General features: G+C 42.5%; 1 protein-coding gene across 16 annotated transcripts in view; it reads right to left on the reverse strand.

Annotated features, from left to right (window-relative positions):
* Positions 1 to 19,913, reverse strand: part of obsl1b (obscurin like cytoskeletal adaptor 1b) — a 41,614-nt gene that overhangs the window by 12,764 nt on the left and 8,937 nt on the right. Inside the window, exons 3-28 of one of the 16 annotated variants that reach the window (XM_060039407.1) lie at positions 19,514 to 19,783; positions 19,001 to 19,261; positions 18,301 to 18,612; positions 17,661 to 17,927; positions 17,198 to 17,473; positions 16,773 to 17,048; positions 16,282 to 16,557; positions 15,789 to 16,064; positions 15,165 to 15,356; positions 14,725 to 14,991; positions 14,543 to 14,617; positions 12,055 to 13,860; positions 11,412 to 11,606; positions 10,598 to 10,873; positions 9,645 to 9,920; positions 9,075 to 9,350; positions 6,389 to 6,574; positions 5,610 to 5,891; positions 4,770 to 5,045; positions 4,174 to 4,446; positions 3,367 to 3,642; positions 2,666 to 2,941; positions 2,085 to 2,360; positions 1,369 to 1,644; positions 927 to 1,196; positions 331 to 597 (exon numbers count right to left, since the gene is read on the reverse strand). In XM_060039407.1, the coding sequence (XP_059895390.1) occupies positions 331 to 597; positions 927 to 1,196; positions 1,369 to 1,644; positions 2,085 to 2,360; positions 2,666 to 2,941; positions 3,367 to 3,642; positions 4,174 to 4,446; positions 4,770 to 5,045; positions 5,610 to 5,891; positions 6,389 to 6,574; positions 9,075 to 9,350; positions 9,645 to 9,920; positions 10,598 to 10,873; positions 11,412 to 11,606; positions 12,055 to 13,860; positions 14,543 to 14,617; positions 14,725 to 14,991; positions 15,165 to 15,356; positions 15,789 to 16,064; positions 16,282 to 16,557; positions 16,773 to 17,048; positions 17,198 to 17,473; positions 17,661 to 17,927; positions 18,301 to 18,612; positions 19,001 to 19,261; positions 19,514 to 19,783 (8,235 nt within the window). Of the gene's footprint in view, positions 1 to 330; positions 598 to 926; positions 1,197 to 1,368; positions 1,645 to 2,084; positions 2,361 to 2,665; positions 2,942 to 3,366; positions 3,643 to 4,173; positions 4,447 to 4,769; positions 5,046 to 5,609; positions 5,892 to 6,388; positions 6,575 to 9,074; positions 9,351 to 9,644; positions 9,921 to 10,597; positions 10,874 to 11,411; positions 11,607 to 12,054; positions 13,861 to 14,542; positions 14,618 to 14,724; positions 14,992 to 15,164; positions 15,438 to 15,788; positions 16,065 to 16,281; positions 16,558 to 16,772; positions 17,049 to 17,197; positions 17,474 to 17,660; positions 17,928 to 18,300; positions 18,613 to 19,000; positions 19,262 to 19,513; positions 19,784 to 19,913 lie in introns of all 16 variants that reach the window. The other 15 variants (XM_060039406.1, XM_060039405.1, XM_060039412.1 and 12 more) reach the window with 15 other exon arrangements.

The raw sequence follows: 19,913 nt of genomic DNA on the forward strand, positions 1-19,913 counted from the left end.
GTGACCTTTTATTGCTGTGGTTGTATTTTTTTGTGTATATTAATGTAAGTAAAAGTAAGAGGCATGAGTAAAATGTGTCTCTATGCAGGTAGGTTATTATTCACACATTATTCAGTTAGATGATCCGAACCTCCCGATAGTATAGCATTTTCTGTCTATTTCATGATTTTTGCCTATTTCATGAGGCATAAAGCCTCCTCATTTCGCAGATTATACTCTTCTAATAGTTATTTGCGATAGTAAGAAGTGTCCATTAAAAAACTTTTTATTACCGGAAGTATTAGTGTAAGTATTTCTAGAAGCAACCTGAGGTTTTTGTGTTTTCCTTACTTTCTACGGTGACGACGGTGGAGGTCCTGTCATCGGTGGACTCGCAGGTGTACTCCCCAGCATCCTCATCTGCCAGCTGATGGATGGCGAAGCTTCTCTCGCGCCCCTGTGCCCTTATTGTGTGTCGGCGGCTTGGGGAGATCTCCTGGCCGTTCTTAAGCCACTGGACATCTCCTTTAGGCTTGCTGAGCTCACATCGTAACGTAAGCATGCTGCCCTTTAGTCCTGTTATGTTCTCCAGAGGAAGGCTAAATGTTGCCTTAATCTCTGTGCAGCAAAAACAAAGGAAGGGCTATTTAAGAGTTGTCAGTGCTGCAGCAATGCAATTCAGTAGCTGTGCTTATGGATGTCTACAGCAGGATAGTGTAATGCCTCTGGTGATTGACTCCCGACCGAAAAGGTATGGGGTTCACTCTCCCATGACTACAACCTACCTGTAGGCATCTCATTAATGCATATATCTTAATTCATTGTCAGTTGCTTTAAATAAAACACTACTAAAATACTAAATAGTATTTCAGAGATGTCAGCTATGCTAGTTTGGTCATTCAAGGCAACAGGAAATCTAAAACACTACGAAGTCTATAGTTTCTTACCTTTAACAATGACAGTGAAACTCATCTCATCGGTGTTCGCATCGCAGACGTACACTCCAGCGTTGCTGAGCTTCAGGGGGTTAATGGTGAGATTGTGGTTGGCGCCGTCAATGGAAATATGAACGTTGTCTTCGTTTAGCAGGCGGCCATCTTTCAGCCACCGCACATTAGCTCTTTCTTGGCTCACAATGGCACACAGCGAGACACACTCGTTTTCACAGGCAGAGATGTTGTTGTTTGGCTGCTTGTTCACAAACTTGACTGGTGGCTCTAAAGGAGATATTAATCAAAAGCACATTTCATAGACATCTGGCAAATGGCAAATTTCACATGCACATGCACTGCATGTGTGCATGTGTTGAAAGAAAGAAAGAATGAGACAAACATAGATAGACAAATAAAAAGAGATTCTGAAAAATAAAATAAATACACCAGAACTTACGCTGGACTTCGACCAACGTGATCATTTTGTCGTCTATGGCGTCGCAGATGTATTTCCCCGAGTCAGAGGGTTGGAGCCCAGAGAGAACCAGTCTGCGTACAACGTCACAGCTGTCGATTTTGATACGGTCCTCAGATTTCAACAGTTTGCTGTTCCACAGCCACTGGACAGGGCAGTTGGGGCGCGAGACCTCGCACTCCAAGATAAGGTCATCTCCGGCCACAAGAATGTGCTGCTCTGGCGTTCCGGAGTTCCCAATGATCTGCACAGGGGGCTCTGGGGGAGGACACACATGGGGGGGGGAGTGAGATAAGCTAGCGGTTAAGGGTTTCTGCCCAAAGGTTCTTGGTTTGTTTCCCAATGACTGCAGTCTACCTGTTGGCATCCTTGAGCAAGAGGCCCAAACCCTACCTGTTCCTAATGACCTGTATCTCAATTCAAAGGGTAAACATTCAGGATGCACCACTGACAAAATCTTCAACTTTCATTTCCTATTTAGTCCATTTACCAGGATTTTCTTTTTCACAGCAATTTACAGTGATACCAGATACATTATGGATCATTTGAAGGATTAGGGAATCATGCTCTAGGACTCCTACAGATAGTTCTGTGGATATGGAAGATTGAATCAAGGAAATCTTATAAATGTAACGCCTGCTTACTGCTCACAGGAGGATCTGAAAAGTGTCAACGTTAACACGCCATGTTGATATTACCTTTGACGGTGATGCAAAACAACATCTTGTCGTCTCCGGCATCACAGCTATACTCTCCAGAGTCCTCCAGCTCGGCACTGAGCACCACCAGCGACCGGAATGCTCCTTGCTCCTCGCAGCAGACGCGTGTGTCGTTGTCAATCAGCACGCTGTCCTTGTACCAGCTGACGGACGCGTTGGCCCGCGACAGCTCGCACACCAAGATGATGTCGTCGGACACCAGGAACTTCTTCTCAGCGGTTGCGTCTGTCTTTCCCAGGATTCTAACAGGAAGCTCTGGAAGCAGCATGATTGAATGACAGAAACAATCAATGAATTACTCAATTGATAATTTAATCAAGCATTGATCATTCAATAATACAAATAACCATAAACAAATCGCTGACGCATGTATTGAAACACAAAAAACGAATAATCAATGTCTGATACTATGAATGACCGAGGAAATCAAGCAATTTAAAAATAGTTCATTCAAGTAAATAAAGGATGGAATGAATGCAGAAACAAAAAATTGAATGAATGAATTAATGTAATAATGACATAATGACTGAATGCCAGAATAAGTGAATGGGACTGGTTACCTTTGACCTTGACTTGGAAGTCCATGACGTCGTCCTTTGCGTCGCAGACGTACTGGCCAGCGTCCTCCAGGCTGAGGCAGTGGACGGTGAGCTGGCGCAGAACCACATCCTCCAGGATGGTCACCTTTCTTGAGTCCTCCACCTCCTCCCCGTTCCTCTTCCAGGTGACCTCGGCGTTGGCGCGGGACACCTCGCAGTCCAGCACCATCGCCTCGCCGGCGAATCTCTCCACAACGCTCGCCATCTTCCTCGGACGCATGAAGCGAACGGGGGGCTCTGTGGAGAGGAGAGGAATATAAGAAACAAACAGAAAATAGTAAAAACCACAACAATTGAAGTCACCATCATTCATATTGATCGTCATTGTATTCAATCAGAAACAAACAATAAGCCTTATTTAATATTTTTTTATTATATTCAAGCATTCAAGATCTAAGATATTACAATTGTTTTATTTTTTTTGTATGTGTGTATAATATTTTTAATATAAAATATCTGTTTAGTGAAATACATTTTAAAAACACATGCCGACTCTAACTAAAACAATGATAACTTATACTACTAGGCGTAATAATAAAAACTTTTGAATAAAATAATTCCCTGCCACTAATAATAACATAAATATTAATAGTAATAGTTAAAGTAAAAGTAACAGTAAAAGTAATAGTAATAGGAATAAATCATAATGGAAACATAATTACCTGCTATGTTAACGAAGAACGTGACCGAGTCATCCGCCGTGTCGCATACATACTCTGCTGAGTCCTGGACGCTGGTCTCGGGGATGATGAGTCTGCGGTAGATGCCGTCCACCTCCAGGATCAGGTTCTTGTTCTCCTCCACCTCCAGCCCATCTCGGTACCAGCGCACCAACGCGTTGGCCCGCGATATCTCGCAGCTCAGCACCATCCTCTCGGACGTCTGCTGGCACAGCTCCATCTGGGACTGGCTGGGAGACACGATGCGAACGGGCGGTTCTGGAGGAGAAAACAAACAAACACCCCATTATTTCAAGGAGACGCTAGTTAGTTTGTACTCATTAGGTAAGGGCAGCTTTTGGTTTAGTTTGTCTACCATTAGCCATCAAAGATGATTTCCAACCATATGAAACTCAGTTTTCCATCCACCATTTGTTTCCATGACAAAAATAGACTGAAGTTTCCTGTTTTGAACACCAAGCAGCTCAGCAACAGCATAAGCTTACGTAGAAGGTTTAATAATGACTTACAATCCCCGTTCAAAACATTCTAAAAAAACAAATCCCCATGCATGCAACCTTAGTTACCTGTGAGTGTCAAAAACGGATGCAAGCACTTATCCACCAGTCCAATAACCAATGCATCCAAAACACACTTTGTTAGCTGATGAACGAGCCCCATCAGCAGAAGCATCAAATGCTAGTGATTTAGTGAAACCCCCTTTTCTGAAAGCAAACTCCGAAGCAACCAAACAACCGTTAAGCCAGGGTAAGCTCTAGCCATTGCACCACATGGTTCAGGTTAAATTACCTGTGATTTTAAGGTGAAAGAATATGGAATCGTCTGCTGTGTCACAGACATACTCCCCAGAGTCCTCAACTCTACTGCAAATGAGCTTAAGTCTTCGGTAGGGGCCTTCCACTTTGAGCTTGATGTTTTCACTCTCCTGCAACTTCTGGCCGTCCTTGTACCAGTTAACCACACCGTTTGGGCGCGACAGCTCACAGCTAAGTATGATTTCCTCTGGCACATGGCGGTCTAGATGGACGTCTTCTTTGGGGTAAACTATCGTCACCGGGGGCTCTTCGGAGAAAGCGTCAATAGTGTCAATACAAGGTTAAAGCTGCACTAAACATGAAAGTCGCAGTAAACATAAAATTTGCTCTAAAAATGAAAGTTTAAATGATGGGCGTTTAGACTGATGCAGAGTGAAAACCCATCAACCTATGGTCAATCAACTATATACTTATCAACTTATTGCACATTTCATGTATTTCTGAAAAAAAGTGAAAAGGTTAAGTTGTGCAGGTTTAACTATCTAATACGGGCAAACACATCAAGTCATGACAAGATCTTACCCAGCAGTTATTGGACACTCAATAATGTCACGTTCCCCCAGACATTACCTCGTATGTTAACCTTGAAGATTAAAGCGCTGTCTCCAGCTCTGCACGTGTACGTCCCCGTGTCCGACAGCCGGGCGCTACGGATACTCAGAGTTCTGGCTGTGTCAGCTGATCTCATTGTAACGTTGTCACACGCTTGGAGTTCTACTCCATCCATGTACCACTGGACCGGGGCGTCCGCCTGTGACACCTCGCATGCTAGAACCAGCTGGTCCTGCTCCACAACGCTTTTGAAACGCTCCTCCTCGGGGCTGTTTACGAAAGTTACCGGATGCACTGTAGAATAAGACAAGAGTAAGGGATCAATAAATAAATGGGTCGTTTTTTACAAGGGTTGTTTTGTTGTAAATTTTTCAAACAGCAGTTCACAGCCAAGATTTGTGGGATTAGACAAGCTGCTGCCAAGGCCTGCTGGTTAATACCAGGAAGCTCTAGTCTAGGCGGCACATGAGCAATGAAAAGGAGAAGTATTAATGGTTGAAGTATGCAGTATCGCATGTGATTGAAGCAAGGTTAGAAAGGTTTCCAAGAGACTTGTCGAAGGTCTAGCATCCTTCATAAAGCTTTACATTCAAATGATCAACGTTTTACAAAAAAAACATTCAAACGCCTGATGAAGATGAGGAAATAAAGAGAATAATGGAAATGGGTCAATCTCGGATGGATTTGTTGAAGATGAAGCAGCACTTTTTCATTAATTTGAGATGAATTTCAGCCCTTTATCAAAATAAAGGCATAATGAAGCCATCCATGATCCATGTATCATATGAGTGGTGGCAGAGGAACTAGTCATTAGTAGCAACTTAAACTTGGTATCCACGAAAAGTCTTTGCATGTCACCTTTCACCTCCACATAGCAATCGTTGAAATCTGAAACATCATCTGTTTTAAGATTGCACACCCCGGAGAATGAACCCACGCTGGTGGCCGGTTGCGTAACCACTGTCCTCTTTCTGTCCTCTGATTGGCTGATAGTCACACACTTTGGCAGGGGATTCACTCTGTCCTCATTGGACAAGTGGGCACGGCTTTTGAGATGTGCTGTCTCTCTCTGCTGGGAGATGGGCTCTGCTACCGCGAGGCATCTCCCAACCTCTGGGGCCATTGACGACCAGACGGGAGCTACAGGTGTTGTTTCATTAGGTTACAAGCAACGTACAAAAGACAATCCTCGTAAGATCTGAGCTAAACATTGACATGCAGCAGCAATGCGAGAGTATCAATGTACATGGTTTGAAAACGGGGTGGAGGGGGGAGAATGCTTGACCAGCACACAAAAATAGCACTTTGTACTTAACAGGATGTCATGCGCTATTGTTGACTTGGTAGCGATTAAGATCAATCCGAATTAGTTATTTAAACATTAACTTCCAATTGTTTTTACTGAATAGAATTTCAGAAGTAAAAGTTATGCATAGCTTTAACAAGTGTTTGGGAGTTACACACGTTGTTTTCTTCATGAATTGAAGACTAGATCAATGATCGCTAATCACAAATAGTGAAGGTTTCTTACACGTTGTTAGGCACAAGGGAAATGCCCTAAGCTCGTTCCCAATGTTTTTTCAATTGCCAAGCCTAAAACAAATTAGTGACATTAAAACTAAGAATTTGCTGATCACCTGCAACATCCACCTTGGATTCTATATGGATATCGTTCATCGCTTCACAGCTGTAAAGGCCCCTGTGTCTGGCTTCTGCTGATTGGATGTTCATTGATCTCAACTCATCATTTGATTGGACGTCGAAGTTACTCAGAGGAAGTGGCTGAACGACATCTTTGTACCTATTGACCTCAGCTGCGGGGTCTGAAACATTACATTCCAAAGAAATTGGGCAGAATGCAATGTCAGCAACAACGACGATTTACTCAATTATCATTCTGACCAATTTGTGATCACTATTAGAAAGCGATCACAGGAAGAAAAACCTCATCCTGTATGGATGTCTTAAGTGTTTTTGCTTGATTACCAGTTTCTGTTTTGTAAAGAATGGTATGAAAAGGCTAAGATGTTATGTTATGGTTAAGTAATATAGGTATGGTATCGTAAATGAAAGGGATGCGATGAGTAATCTGTAAATTGGTGTTTGCCTTTCATACATTGTTTAATTACGAATTTAATTACATCATTGTTTAATTACGAATTAATAAATTTGTCTACAAACCCAGATCATTCGGCACTATTTTTGTCTCTTTGATATTATGCTACCTGCGATGCAACACTGACAGGATTCTATGAAGGTATTATTGTAGCAAAAGTCTTTAGCACCTGTAACTGCCGAATTTGAATGCGTACACTAAAGTCACAGTCAATTTGAAGTCGTATATATTTATTTTGTACGGTGGCGCTGAGCATTCACCAAATAAAAAAAAGTTTCACAGCTAATGTACCCGTTAGCACACTCAGGATCTCGTAATTACGAGATAATATCTCGTAATTACGAGATAAGGATCTCGTAATTACGAGAAAAGATCTCGTAATTACGAGATACGGATCTCGTAATTATGAGATAAAGATCTCGTAATTACGAGATAAGATATCATATTTACGACATAAGGATCTCGTTTACGAGAAAAGGATCACGCCTCTCATTCATCAATAACGTTGCTGGCTAGCTGCAGGCCGGCAAAGATGACGCTATCCGACGCTATCGTATTTAATCTCCTGCTCGGGTTGAGGCATTGGGAAACATTGATGTTCCTTAAAAGTGAGGAGGGCATTAAGTATGTCAACATTGAACGGAGGTGGGTATCCTACATTATGTTAAATTAAATGACTTAGTTCAAGTGAATTCCCTCCAAAGTATTTCATTAACATGCCGCAAATGTCCTTCAATGTATTTTAATGGTCGCCATAACATAAGTTCAGAAATGTTAATGCAATACTTTGGAGGGAATTCACTTGAACTAAGTCATTTAATTTAACATAATGTAGGATACCCACCTCCGTTCAGTAGGACGCCCTCTGCACTTCTCCAGAAAGAAACGTATCCCGCGCAAAGAGTATGCGGCGATCTTTAAAGCTCCATTGTTGGCACGCGGTGGGTCCCAGTGTAATTTGAGAAATGCATCCCTGCCGGCGATTTTCATTGGATTAGGAAATTATGGGTGGAACTATTTGGTCCCGCTCTGGCATCTACGGATACGAATACTTTTGCTACACATTTACCACCTAGACGTGTTGCAAAACTACCAGCAAAAAAACCCACAGCTGACACTTGCAGGAGCAGATTCGAGCTGTTGTAAAATGGACTTTTGCTCGCTCATTAAAATGCTAATTAACATAGCGTTCTTTATCATTTTATTTGTGAGGAAGATTTTCACAGATGTGCAACTTCTGATGCATTAGTTCAAATTTGGGTTTACACACACCTTTTGGGCATGTTCTCAGATTATGAAACACGGGTGTGCGAATGTGTTTTGCACCAACTGCGCTGCAATAATTGTAGCAAAAGGATTTGTGCACCTGTAACACAGATTTGCGTACTCGTAGACCCTATTTTGTGTTTACAATGGTATAAAAAGTATTTACGACTACAAATGTACGATTAAACATTTGTGACTTAAGAGTACACATGCAAAATAAATATAAACAACTTCAAATTTACTGTGACTTGTACGCATTCAAATTCTGCAGTTACAAGTGCTAAAGACTTTTGCTACAATAATACCTTCATAGGATTCCTTCGTCTAGACAACCTAACAAGTAGCAATAATAAACAGGTAATTTGCACCAGCAACTATTCGGAACAAATTACAAGTCTTTAAAAATAATGATGGGTATTCCCCTCACATGAACCGTAGCATGGCTAATATCGTATTTTAATATAAAATATTTAATATAAAAATAATATAATAATATATTTAATATAAAATCAACTCTGCAAGTCAAAGTAATGCTTAACCAGTGATCTCCCCTTCATGACGCACAATGATGAATTTGGAATTAAATCTGGGCTGATTCTAGGGATGACATACGCCAATTTACAGACACCTCTGCATATCGATGATTAGTAATTTATTGTTCTCAAAGAGGAAATACATGTTCACAAGCTTATGGTCACACAAAAGTAACATAATGTAGGGTAACCTAAGGCAAGGTAGGTTCCTTAATATAACTAATAGTAAGTTAAGGTAGGGTAAGGTAAGGGAAGGTAAACGTAGATGGGACTGACTATTTTTGCGTTAAAAGTAGGATGAGGATGGTGGTATAGTATATACCTGTTGGGCAAAAGGGTCATTATTGTTGTTGTTGGAACTTATTTGTATAGTTATAAATGACAAACCATAGCAAACACAACAATCACCTTGGACCTCCACTTGGAATGTCACAACATCGAGTGAAAGACAACAGCTGTAGAGGCCAGAGTCAGAGGCCTTAGCGGAATTAATCACTAGCTTCCGGACGTGGCCATTTCTTTTCATATCGAGACCCGTTTTCGAATAAAGCTCCACGCCATCTTTGCACCATGAGACCTGGGCAACTGGGTCTTGAAGCTCACACTGGAGCACTACAGGAGAGCCGACCGAAAGGGCCTTGAATTTTTCTGACATCGGGATTGGCTTGATTCTCTGTGAGCAGCCTATAAAATCATTTGATCGGAGGGAGGGAGGAGGGGAATAATGTTTACAATTAAACGACATATTAGTTCTAGAGGAAGGGGTTTTTAGATATCGAATTCATATGAATGATGAATATATGCTCCAAGTGAGTGTCAGAATACCGTCTGTATCACCGCGTTTCAAAGGACGATTCAATCACTCTTGTTAAAGCATGCACACATTTTAGGTACAAATTTATCCGGAACACTAACATATATTTACAGGTGGTTAGAATATAAACAGGACAGAACAGGGTAGAGTCAGACATGAATCACCTTTGATTTCCACCGTGAAGGTGATTGAGTCACCTGCCGTTGAACATTGGTAGACGCCAGCATGGGTTCTATCCACAGAATGGATGCACAATTTCTTCACTAGGCCATCTGACTGTATGTCTATGTCACCCGGGAGCAGCTGGGTTCCATCCCTGGACCAGAAGACCTCAGCTGTTGTGTCCTGACAGAGCTCACATCGAAGAACCAGAGGTGAACCCTCTTTCACTGACTTGCTTCTCTCGTCCTCTGGAAGTTCACAGAACTTCAAAGGCAGAGCTGGACATTTTTTGGTCGTGTTGAAAAAATAATGATTTATTGTTAATTTCCTGAAATCAGGGCTTTTGACTAAGAGAGAAGAACAACGTACATAGTCAAAATTTACAGAAATGTAGAGGATCAAAATAAAAACAAGGAAGTTAAGAGTAGGGTATCAAACCAAAGCAAAGGTTATCGGCCAGTTTGGACACACCGATATCAAATAGAACAAAGAAGAAGTAGAAGACAAAGTTAAGAATAAGAAATTAGTAATGAAGAAAAGCAACATGAAGCAACAGCTGACTGAAAAGAGCTCCAAAGACAACATACAGGTAATGACAGATTAAACATTTAATACTGAAAGTTGGGGTATGAAGATATTAATTATTTAAAATATATATAAATAGAAAAGATCCCTTACCCCAATGCCCGCCTTACACTTACTCACAAAAATAAAAAAAGTCAAATTAAAGAATCATGACTAATGCCTTCAAGTAACCTTTCCCGTCTCCCAGTAAGCTCCTTCATTTGGTTAATATTGCCATGTCAAGGTGCTATGCATATTTTAAACAGACATGTAGCACAGCGCAACTACAAACCATTGGTTAGATGATTATTAAGGACAATTATTACCAGCTGCTTCAGCCAGTTAGTGTCTCAACACCAAACGGATTAGAAACGGTTTGTTCATTTGTCACCTTTCACGTCCACGCTGAACTGGATGGCATCATCCTTAGTCTCACATTGGTACACTCCAGAATGAGACCTCTGGGCCGACTGGATCGTCAGTTTCCTGATATTTCCATCCGACTGGATGTCAACTCCAGATGGAGGTATAAGTTTTGCTCCATCTTTGGACCAGTGAACTTGCCCAGTGGGGTCAGAGAGCTCACAGAGTAGAGCAATGGGACAGCCCACCATGACTGTTTGTGTCTGATCAGCTTCAGACATGGCTGAAAACTTCACAGGAGGAGCTAAAATATTAAATATAAGAAATATAATTAATATGGAGAACATATTATGAATATAGAATCATCTTAAAAAATAATAAATATAAAAAGGTATGAACTACTTATAATAATTAAATAATAAACTATATAATATAATTAATTATATCATATCATAATTTAACTTTGAACAAGGTTGCAGCATGCTAAGAAAAGATGAAACAATAATAAATATACATCAAAGACCACATACAGGCTAGAAACAAGTTCAAGAATAGGTTTGATTTAAAGATTGAAAAAAGGCCTTTTTTGTTTTGTCAATTTATGAATGATATTTTTTTGCCCCAAATCCTTAACATCCCTCAAGTGCTTCTTCCTTTCCAAAAGCAGCCTCTATGTTTGACACCACTTAAAGCAGGAAAAATACATTTTATTTTATTTTTAACAACTAGTTATTTTCCAAAGATGATTGAAAAGAAAACAAACCAAAGCAGACCCAGTTTGTCACCTTCACCATTAACATAAACCTGCGTGGCATCGTCAGTGGTTTGGCAGGTGTATTCACCTGCGTGGTACGGGAGCGCTGATTCAACAGAGAGACTTCGTACAGAACCCTCCGAACCACCCATCGCCTGCCCATTCAGGTCAAGCAGCTTTAGCCCATCCTTGTACCAAGACACTCCTGCGCAAGGATCCGATACCTCACATGACTGGTTCCTCTCAGTCTCACAAACTGCCGCTTTGATTCTCACCGGAGGGGCTGGGGTGACATTTGGTAGTGATATCGAAAGAGAATGACATCAGTTATTAGCCATGGTATGAATGGGGTTTATTTGTTAAAACTTCAAGTGCAATGTCCCCACTACTGAGATTAGCTACCTCAATTGCTACCAATGGATATTAGCAGGCCTAAATAATCAAGGTCTTGGTACACAGATGTGTCATTATTGTTTGGATGGAGGAACTATTTTTGTTATGTGGAAATAACTACATTAGAGTTAGACTTTTCCACACATATATTAACTATGTTACGCTACTTAACGTACAATCTCACAAGCCACCCAAGCCTTGCATCAGTTTTTATTCAGCTCTGATTTAATTCACACAGGTAAGGGTATGAATGTAGAAGATTCTGATAAGCAATCTCCTGATTTTTACAAGCACGATCATCAATTCTCTTGTCTGATAATGGTAACTATTAAAATCACCTTCGACATCCACTTTAAGCGCAATGTCATCATCACCATCATCATCCCACTGACTGTCACATGCCCTTGACAGATAGACCTCTTCTGATTGGAGGGCAGATACTGGCTTAGCCTTATAAGATTCTAATGAATACACATTAGCTCTTTGCTTTGAGTAAACTAAGCAATGTAATGCATCTCCTTCTGTCTCCAGGGTGTTTCCCCCTGTTTGGATTGCTGTCAATTGCATGTTGTAATATGACTCTTCCATTGGAATTGGTACAGCTTCTCTTGTGTTATGCAATACGTCTTTGGATTGAATGGTTGTGGAGTGCAGCAGGTCAAATTCCTTCCCTGGCATCACAGTCATTGCCTTCAGAGGGCTGTGTATGACCTGAGGTTGAAGGGATATGACCTCAGGTGAACTACGAAGCACTCCTATTTGCAGAGAGCCATTCTCTGAGATGTTGATACCAGCTCCCACCGTTTGTAAAATATTTGGCTGGGAGGAGTCAAAGAGCTTCACCGATAGGACGGTTGCCATCTGACGGATGTTACCGAGCTCCTTTGACTGTGCCTTGACAGACTGTGAGGAGTCCCAGAGGTCCACTGATTGGGCAGTGACAGACTGTAAAGAGTCAGAAAGCTCATCCAATTGGCTTATAATAGCGGTCTTGCTTGAGTTACGCAGCTCACCTGATTGGACAGTGCTGCTGAATGAGTTGCTGACCTCCTCTGATTGGACAGTTGCAGACTTTATAGAGTCACATGGGTCATTTAATTGGAGGGTTTTAGTCTGTAAGCAGCCAGATAGCCCATCTGATAGGACAGTTGCAATCTGTTTGGAATTTTCCTTTTCTTGGATAGTTTGGGTCTGTAAGGAACCAGACAGCTCCACTGATTTGTGACCTTCAGTCTTTGAGCAGCTTGACAGTCCCACAGATTGAACCGTTTCAGCCTGTAAGCAACTAGACTGCTCCACCAGTTGGTGACTCTCTGTCTCAAAGCAGCTTGACACTCCCACTGATTCAACAGTTTCAACCTGTAAGCAACTAGACAGTCCCTGTGATTGGATAGTTTCTGCTGCTAAGCACTGAGACAGTCCCACTGATTGGATAGTTTCAGCTTGTAAGCAACTAGAAAGTCCATGTGATTGCCTCTTTTCAGCTTGTAAGCCCCGAGACACTCCCTCCGATTGAATAGTTTCAGCCTGGAAGCATTTAGACAGCCCTACTGATTGGAGCTTTTCTGTCTTTGAGGAGCGACAAAGTTTCTTTGATTGGATATTTTTCATCTTCGAGGACTTGCAGATTTCCTGGGATTTGAAAGCTGTACACTCTTGGGCACTGCCGGGTTCCTCTGCTTGCACGGTTGCAGTTTGCAGTGCGGCACAATACTTATGTGCTTGGACAGTCACTGTGTGCGTTGAAGTTGTCACATTTTCTAGAGGAGCTGGTGAATACTGTGTATTGCGTCGGAGATTCTCAATTTGGACTTCTGTAGTCTGTATACAGTGCTGGTTTGCACCAGATCCGACCATCACTGCATACGTTGATTCAAGGCAATCCACATCATCAACAGTTGTCGCTTGTCGGCTGCTGGAAGGCACTTCTGAACATACTGGAATCTGCTCATCATAACCTTGACTTGTTGGATTAAGAGCTGGAGTTGGCCCGGAATGCTTTATATATTTACAAGGCTCTCCTATCTTTCGGGAGACCCAAGAGTTTGGCTTCTGCAAGATGGTTTCGTCTTCTGTTGAGTTAGCCACTTCAATGGACTTCCTTGGCTCTGTAGCTTGGTCCGGCGAGTGTCTGGGAGGTATAGCTAGAGGCATTATGATGTACACAGAGATAAAGTTTTTCAGTTTGGTTGTTTGCCTCAATAGTTCTTCTTAAAATAGTACTGTACATCATTGTGGGTTAGCATGGAGGAGTTATGGGATGATCCATTGCAAAGACAATTTTGAAGAGGTGCGACCATGGCAAACCATGGTCTTGTGCTAAATATTTCGTAGACCCTTGACACTATAGCAATTCAGATCAGTGTTAAACCCCATTACTTCTGCCTACAAACAGCCGTTATACCATTAAGAGTAACAACAATTAATTGTCAATGCAACAGAAGTGATTCAGACCAGCGCAGTGAATGACGGGTTCTTGTGATAGTGAGATGGGCTTCAAGAGTAGAGAGTTGCTTGTGACAAGCAAAACAAAGATGGCTGTTAAGATGAAGAATGACACGATATGACAGACAAACATATACATTAGTATCAAGAGTATGACTGCTTCGAATCATCTTGATTTGACATTTGAAGCCAAAAATAATCTGCAGGAAATGAAATGAGAGTAGGTCATGTCTGAAAGCATGTTAAAAAATGATCAGAAATTATATAAATACATATATGTCATAGGTGTCTCAAAGTGACATCTAACAGTTCAATACACCACTTTGGTTAGTGGCAAGTATGTACTGGGTTAAAATGGATGATTCTAATCAAAATTTTCACCTTTTGTGTCCATAGTGCTTTCGTGAGACTCATCAGATACTGCAACACTGTCGTCACCAGAGTGACACTGATATGCTGTACAGACAAAGCCAAGAAAACAAACAATGAGCTCATAGCTTTACTGTCATGGGGTATTGTTTCTGAAAGATTCCTCAACAAATATGACAAAGATGGAAAAACACCTTTTTTGTCCACATTAAACTGCACTTCTGCTTTTCTCTCACAGCCAGACTTCTTCTCACAGGATAAGCCATCTGAAGGGAGGAACATAGTCTGTTTGGCAGTTTCTGATTGGCTGTTGTTTTGTGGGTAGATCTGTGTTCCATCCTTGTACCAACAGGCTTTGGCAACTGGGTCTGAGATCTCGAACTGCCGAACGATGGGGCTCTGTGCTTCAATAGGTTTGGTCTTCTCAACTGCAGAACCAGGTGGACATGTCACAGGCAGAGCTGCATCAATGGGATCATTTCAGTGTTTGTTATTCTAAGGTGTTTTATATCACAAACATTAGCTTCTTATGATTATAATTTTAAAGGTGCTACTTTAAAAAAGCTACGAGAAGAGAATTAGTTTGAAAAAAACAAAGCCAATGACACAGACAACACAGACACTAAACAATCACCTTCGTTTTGAACAATTAACTTGGCAACATCGTCTTCTGTTGCACAATAGTAGGCTCCAGATTTGGAAGAGTGGGTCGGTTCGATTACGAGGGTCTGCTCGAAGCCTCCAGTTTCAAAGCCAGGTTGGCTTGTTTGGTCCTGCTCTTCGTCCTGCGGCCCCAACACCGGGACTGCAGAGTCTGACCATTGACCTTGCAGTTCCAAGGGACAGGTTACCTCAATCAAATTGCTTTCCTCAACCTCCGGTGAGGATGACAATGGCAACATTGGAGCTGAAGATGAGCATTCACAAATGTAATTGTGAATGGCAGTGCATCGACTCATTGGTTAAGAGAAAGGCAGGGAGGGGTTAAAGGTCAAGTGTCTTTACAAATTGACTGTTTTGTTAGTTTTGTTTGTTGTTATGGTTCTCAGAGTTAAAGAGAAAAGTGAGGTTTTATAGGTGTAGCTCTGAAGCTAGCAACATCCATTATTAGCTGAAAACAACAACCGATACGGCTTCAAACCATCCAAATTTTAGTGACAGACACAGACACTCTAAATGTTACAGTAAGACATCATGTCTCCTACAAGAACTAACACACTATCGTGTTCAAGATTCAACCAAACATAACAAAAATCACCTTTGACTTCCACAGTGAACTGGATAGTGTCATCAGAGGTCTCACAGCTGTACCGCCCCGCATGAAATAGCTCAGCTGATTGGACAATGAGCCTCCTAAAGGAGCTGTCAGAGTTAATGTCCCAGCCATTTTGTGGGCAGAGCTGGTGGCCATCTTTGTACCAGCACACCTCAGCGGTTGGCTCGGTGACCTCGCACTCCAGTTCAAATGCCGCACCCACTTCAAACGCCTTGGTTTGCTCAACATCAAAACTAGTCGAGAACTTCACCGGTATAGCTATCAGGGTACATTTTGGACAAAACCAAGTAAACAATGTTGAAATACATTGAAAGGGGTAAAATGTAGCTAAAGATAGATTTTGGTGGCATGGCTTTGACAACGAATCAGAATGTCAAAACAGACTAAGCTGAGATCTATTATTGGTGTCAAGATTAACAGGAGGTTGTTACAGTAGTATTGTTATTACTACACAAGACAAAAAGATATGGGTCACCTCTGATCTCCACTCGAAACTCCATGGTATCGTCCTCGGAGGCGCAGCTGTAAACACCAGAATGTCCAGGTTCGGCGAACTGGATAACTAAAGACCTTGTGTGGCCTTCCGATTGGATTTCTAATTCAGCGTTTGAAAGAAGCTGCGTTGGACCCTTATACCAGCAGACCTGGGCCTCTGGGTCCGAGACCACACACTGCAGTACAATGGGGCAGCCGGCCTCAATGGTCTTATTCCTTAGTTGTTCTGGAATCGCTGAGAACTTCACTGGTGGCACTACAGATATGTTTGAATGTTTGTCTTAGAAACAGCCTTGAATACAATTTCCTAAACATTAACAATCAACTAAGGGCTACATTTCAAGAAGGAAGAGCTTTAAAAGCATTGCATGTAAGAAAGTAAAAACTGTTAATATCTTAGCTAAGGGAGAGCTTTTGGTTAATTTATGTTTGTTACAATCCAGCATAGTAAGTAACAAATCATCAAATCACCTGTGACGTCCACGTTGAACGTGATGGCATCACCTTTAGTCTTGCAGCTGTATAACCCAGAGTGAATAAAGTCTGCCACGTCGACTACCAACATCCGAGACAAGCCATCACTGAGCATCTCTACTCCGCTCTGAGGCAGGAGCTTGGAGCCATCCTTGTACCAGTGCACTGTGGCTGAAAGGTCTGAGAGCTCACACTGGAGCTCCATCCGGGAGCCAGTATGGATGGCCCTTTCTCTCTTCTCGTCTGGGAGTGGTGTGAACTTCACAGGCGGGGCTATGGATGCATGCAGTCATTGGTCATTTACAAGTTGTTGCTGGTCATTCATTATGACTTAAGAAGGAAAAGTTAAATGACAGGATCACAGCAGGAAGTGGTTAGTATGACAGAAACACAAAAACTTTTTTTTGGAAAGGCCCACTCACCTTCTACTTCCACATTGAATCTGATGACATCATCGATGGCGTCGCAGCAATAGACTCCAGAGTGTGAAAACTCTGCCGATTGGATGACAATCCGCCTCATTGTGCCTTCTGATTGGATGTGAAGGCCCTCGGTTGTTTGTAGCTCCACCCCATTCTTGTACCAGTGCACTGGGGCCGCAGGGTCTGACAGCTCACAGTACAGCACAATAGGGTTCCCCTCTTCTATAAACTTATTACGGTCCATTTCTGATAGTGGGGAGAACTTCACCAGAGGAGCTGTCAATTCCAGGACAAAACCAAACAAACTCCTTTAATATAGTATTTTTATAATCATTTATACAGTAATAAGCAATGCATATGAAGGATAGCTGTTTACAAATATTAAAAATAATAGTAAATAACTTCAGTTTGTGTTAAACAGTGAATTAAATAGTCCTAATACTGAAAGTGACCATGATTGTACCTTGAATGTATAATGCGGCAGAATCCCTAATGCCGTATGCTATGAATGTGATTTCAGCCCCGTTGTCTGTTTCTCGTACACCCCTGATGCGTAGCGACTGGTGCGTTCGAGACCGCCTCGTTGTGTATCGTTCGTCGTCCTGCAGCTGAGTGCCGTTCAAGAACCACGTGCCGATCACTGAGGCAGAGAGCTCGATGGTGAAGCAGGCGTCCTGCCCCTCTGGCACCAAGGCATCCTGCAGAGGAGCCTGTATCCTGGCCACAGGGACTGAAGGAGAGACCATGGCATTGAGTTAGCAGGAAGTGTTTTTTTGTTTTGCTGTCCAACCTGTTTTAATAAAATGCGACAAACCGATTTGTACTTGCCGGCACCATTTGTATAATTAAGTTTAACTGAGGACTACTAGGCCATCTTTATACATTTTTCAGTCAACTCCATCCATGATACCTTGTCATGATTCCTATATTCTTCCCTCCAACTGTCCAGGTGTTTTTAGAAACTTGCTCATGCGGTACCCTGAAATGTTGTACATATTCCTGTATCATCTGCATGCTTCAATTGTTCTCAGCCTCGTCTGTTGATTCTGGATAGAAGTGTCTGCAAAATAAGTGGTTAAAGGGGAACCAATCATCCAGCTCACCTAAGTGAACCGCTCGGGGAAACTCCACGTTGTTGCTCTTTCCGTACTTGTTGACGCTGCAGATTCGGAAGCGGTAGTCTGCCTCGCAGGGAACACTGTCCCCTAGGATCTCTACGGAGGTGGCGGAGTCTGTGGTCAGACACTGGAGCCACTCCTGGGAGCCCGTCCCCACCTCCTGCCGCTCTAGGACATAGCCTGACGGGGGGTTCTTTCGTGAGTCCTGGGCGGGAACCCAAGAGAGCAGAGCAGCATTGGCTCGCTCTGTGTTGATCTGAACGCTCACAGGACAGCTTGGAGGGGAGTGTTTGGCAGCTGAAAAGGTCCCAAAACAGGGAATTTATGACATCCTTTGTTACAGGTAGTTCATTTAAATGGGAGTAAATGTTTGTAGTTTATTTGGTAACAGGTAATATAATGAATTTAGGCAGCCTGTGCTACTTCTGTTTGTACATACTACTGAACATAACTACTGAACCCAGCATTCTACATCTGAAATAATAGTTTTGTAGTCCTAGGTTCAAGTAGTACAACAACAAGTTGTGTCATTTTCTTCTTGGGCATTATTATTATTGTCCCTCTCTTGTCGGTCTCAGTCACATGAAGACTGCCTCAACACTGAAGGACAGGGTTAGAAAAAAATGAAACTGAAATGTTCATGTCTGTTTGCCTTTGAGATACCATAATGTCCACCATTTATTACCTTTCACTCTGAGCTGAGACGAAGTTTTGGACCTGCCCACGAAGAACATGACCAGTCCAGAATCCTGAGGATTGGTGTTGACGAATACCAGGATATGAGTGCGACCGAATGATTTGAGGATGGTCTGGTGCGTCTCTCGCAATTCCACTCCCTCCTTGTACCAGTGGATGTCCATCTCCTCCTCCTCCACCTCAACACAAAATGCAGCGTTTTCTCCCTCCAGGACATCCACCTTCCTCGGCAGTTTCCGGACAATAGTGCCTGTGAAGCAGGTATATTATAGGAGGTTCATGGAACAGAAGGATAATTTGTAGTATGTATTCAGAAACAATCACAGAACGGAGGGATTGGGGTTTGAACCCAGAACCGTGAACCTTCAGCTGGGGATCAAATACTAACTCCCCCCCCCCTCACCTCTAATCCAAGAGCAGTTGTTGGCCTTTTCCCTGAATCAGTATCACTGAGATCTCGCTCATCGTCCTTCAATATCGTGCATACACACACACCAGTTACCTTTCACAGCCACCTCCGCAATGCTCCGGCCCCCGTCGGGCATCTCACAGAGGTAGATCCCGTCGTCGTCCACGCCGATGTCTCGGATGGTGAGCCGCCTCTTGGTGCCCCATTCCTCCATGCCGTACTTCGCACCGGGCTGGAGCCGGCGGTCTTCCAGGTACCAGGTGATGGGGACCGAATCCTCAGGGACCTCGCACTCCAGCACGGCCAGGTCCCTCTCCCACACCTCCAGGTCGATCAGCGGCTGCTTGAACCTCACCGGAGGCTCTGGAGGAAGTGAGGTAAGGAACAAACACACAAGCTTAGAGTAAGACTAAGTCGTTCTATTTAAAGACTGTTTACCCTTAATTAATTAGTCACTGGCAGTATTTTAGGGAAGTATTAAATGCAAGTCAAT

Source organism: Gadus macrocephalus, chromosome 20 (genome assembly GCF_031168955.1).
Source record: "Gadus macrocephalus chromosome 20, ASM3116895v1".
Lineage (NCBI taxonomy): Eukaryota > Metazoa > Chordata > Actinopteri > Gadiformes > Gadidae > Gadus > Gadus macrocephalus.